Genomic DNA, 2,544 nt, shown 5'->3' with positions numbered 1-2,544 from the left:
TTCGCCGGCAAGCGGGTGCCCTTCCTGGTGCTGGCCTGCGTCTGCCTGCTCGACGGGCTGCTGCTGCTGACGCTGGCACCGCCCTGCGCCGCCGGGGCACGGGCCAACATGCCCGTCGGCACCCCCATCCACCGCCTCATGGTCGACCCTTACATCGCCGTGGTAGCAGGGGCCCTGACCACCTGCAACATCCCCCTGGCCTTCCTGGAGCCCACCATCGCCAACTGGATGGAGGAGTCCATGGGAGCCAGGAAGTGGGAGGTGGGCCTCACCTGGCTGCCCGCCTTCTTCCCCCACGTGCTGGGCGTCTACGTCACTGTCCGGCTGGCTGCTGCGTACCCCCACCTACAGTGGTTTTATGGGGCCCTAGGCATGGCCATCATTGGTGCCAGCTCCTGCCTGGTGCCAGCCTGCAGGAATTTTGGACAGGTCATCATTCCCCTCTGTGGCATCTGCTTTGGCATTGCCCTGGTGGACACAGCCCTGCTGCCCACCCTGGCCTTCCTGGTGGATGTGCGCCACGTCTCGGTCTATGGCAGCGTCTATGCCATAGCAGACATCTCCTACTGTGTGGCGTATGCCCTGGGGCCCATCGTGGCTGGGCAGATTGTGCACACCATGGGCTTTGCACAGCTCAACCTGGGCATGGGGCTTGCCAATGTACTTTATGCCCCTGTCCTTCTCTTCCTCAAAAACGTCTGCCAAATGAAACCCTCTCACTCAGAAAGGAACATCCTCCTTGAAGAAGGACCCAAGGGACTCTACGACACCATAAAAATGGAGGAGCGCAAGGGCGTGGGCAAAAGCCTCCGGCCAGTGGGAGAGACAGAAGAGAATGGTATGGACTCCTACCACAGAGACCTGACAGGAGCGTCCGAGGACTCATCGGACTATGAATATAGTTAGGTTCCCCCATGCTGCCCAGCCCCAGGAGCAAGCATGTGGGAGAGAGGGAAAGGGAGGATGAAAGCATTATTGCATTGTTTCTGTACGACGTGCAATATATACAGTTTAATCTTTGTCACAATGTAATGGCTTCCTTCTTCTAGACTTATTTTAATTATGTTTCTTTCAGCATTCTGGCACGGTGTAGGGTGTGAGGAATGGGGGGGGGCAAGCTTGAAGAAAATTGTTTGAATAAATCATTGGCATAAATCTGGGGTGGATCCTTCCAAAAGAACCACCACCACCAAGACAGAACAAAAGCCCCAGAAGCCTTGTAGCTGGGGTATAATTGTGCAAAGTTTTTTCAAGCTGAAACTGCGTGTGATATACTGTATATCTCTGTAAAAATATATAAGAAAAGCAGAAAAGTCTGTAAAATTTTGAATGGTATATTCACGGACTTAGTAAATCTTGTGTACATATCCTTAGATTTTCAGTTGGTTTCGTATATTTAAGAAGAGCAACAACTATCACAACATCTTATTCTTCCTTGGGAATAAACTGAAGTATTGTACTTTTTCTTTCTCTCTTGTGCTGCTCTCTGGTAAGTGCAATATGCTGCATTATGTTGAAGTCCAAACTACAAGAATATTATGATCTGAATAAACGGAATTGAAGGGGATCGATTGTCTTTGTTTCATTGTTGAGGGCTGCTTAAGGGAGGGAGCTGACTGTGCTCAGTGTTACCCCTACAGTAACAATTCCTCATAACACAAACCCTATCGGTTACCAAAATCACATAGGAGAAAATCCCGGTACAAAATGTTGCCATTCGTTCTTCAAAACATATGTTAACGGGTCTAAGCAAAAAACAGTGCACTGCAAACATGCTACTGTTTGTCTAAAAACAGCTCCTGATATTGTTACGCAAATTCAATTCTCACAATAATAAATTTCAATTTATGTTACCTTACCAGCAGTTAGTGAAGCAACACTAGAAAAGGCTTTTTTTGGTGCTGAATGCTGCCCCAATTGCAATGTGCCCAACTCAAAATAGCCGAGAGGGATTAAACGAAACAAACGACGGGTGAAATGTTTCATTCAAACCTTTGAAAAATGTGGAAACCCTTGATTCAATCACAATGGAACTAGATTGAACATTTTGTCCCGTAAATTTAACTTTATATATTAAAAAGTCGTTTATTTAAATTCCTGGCTCATCAAGAAACAAAATTAATTCCTTATAACCTCAAACGGGGAAAAACATTCTATAAACGGCCACAGGAACTAGTAAAGGGGTTTCACGCCTCCCTGGGGAGCTCGGAGCCGCGAAGGAGGCGCGGTGAAACCGCTCGTCGGTTCCGCTGACCTGCGCCCGACGCGGGACCCCTCTGCCTCGCAGCACCAGTCGGACCGGCCGAGTGGCTGTTCACGCGGCGCAAAACTCATTGAAACACCGCGACGGTGCTTTGGCACGGCGGGTTTGGCGAAGGAGCAATAACCACCGCGGTAGGAGCTAAGTCCCTCTTCCCTAACCGCGCTCGTCCTCTTTGCCGTAAGCGGCAACCGCAGCGTCTCCTCTGGGCCCCACCCTGGCACGATCCGCCGCTGCTGTCGCCCCGGGGTCGATGCCGACCCCCGGGGAGCGCCCCCAGGGAG

The 2,544-nt window shown here is 50.5% G+C and overlaps 1 protein-coding gene across 1 annotated transcript; it reads left to right on the top strand.

Moving 5' to 3' along the window:
* On the top strand, window positions 1-906 carry SLC18A3 (solute carrier family 18 (vesicular acetylcholine transporter), member 3; the record flags this gene model as incomplete). The annotated part of the gene is made up of 1 exon (XM_010001150.1): window positions 1-906. A coding segment is annotated over one exon (906 nt), but the record flags the coding sequence as incomplete, so codon positions are not given.
* Window positions 907-2,544: the final 1,638 nt, after the last annotated feature.

This window comes from Chaetura pelagica, unplaced genomic scaffold (assembly GCF_000747805.2).
Source record: "Chaetura pelagica isolate M959 unplaced genomic scaffold, ChaPel_1.0 scaffold346, whole genome shotgun sequence".
NCBI classification, from domain to species: domain Eukaryota; kingdom Metazoa; phylum Chordata; class Aves; order Apodiformes; family Apodidae; genus Chaetura; species Chaetura pelagica.
Note: the sequence above shows the minus strand (reverse complement) of the source record. Positions and strands in the feature narration are given on the sequence as shown.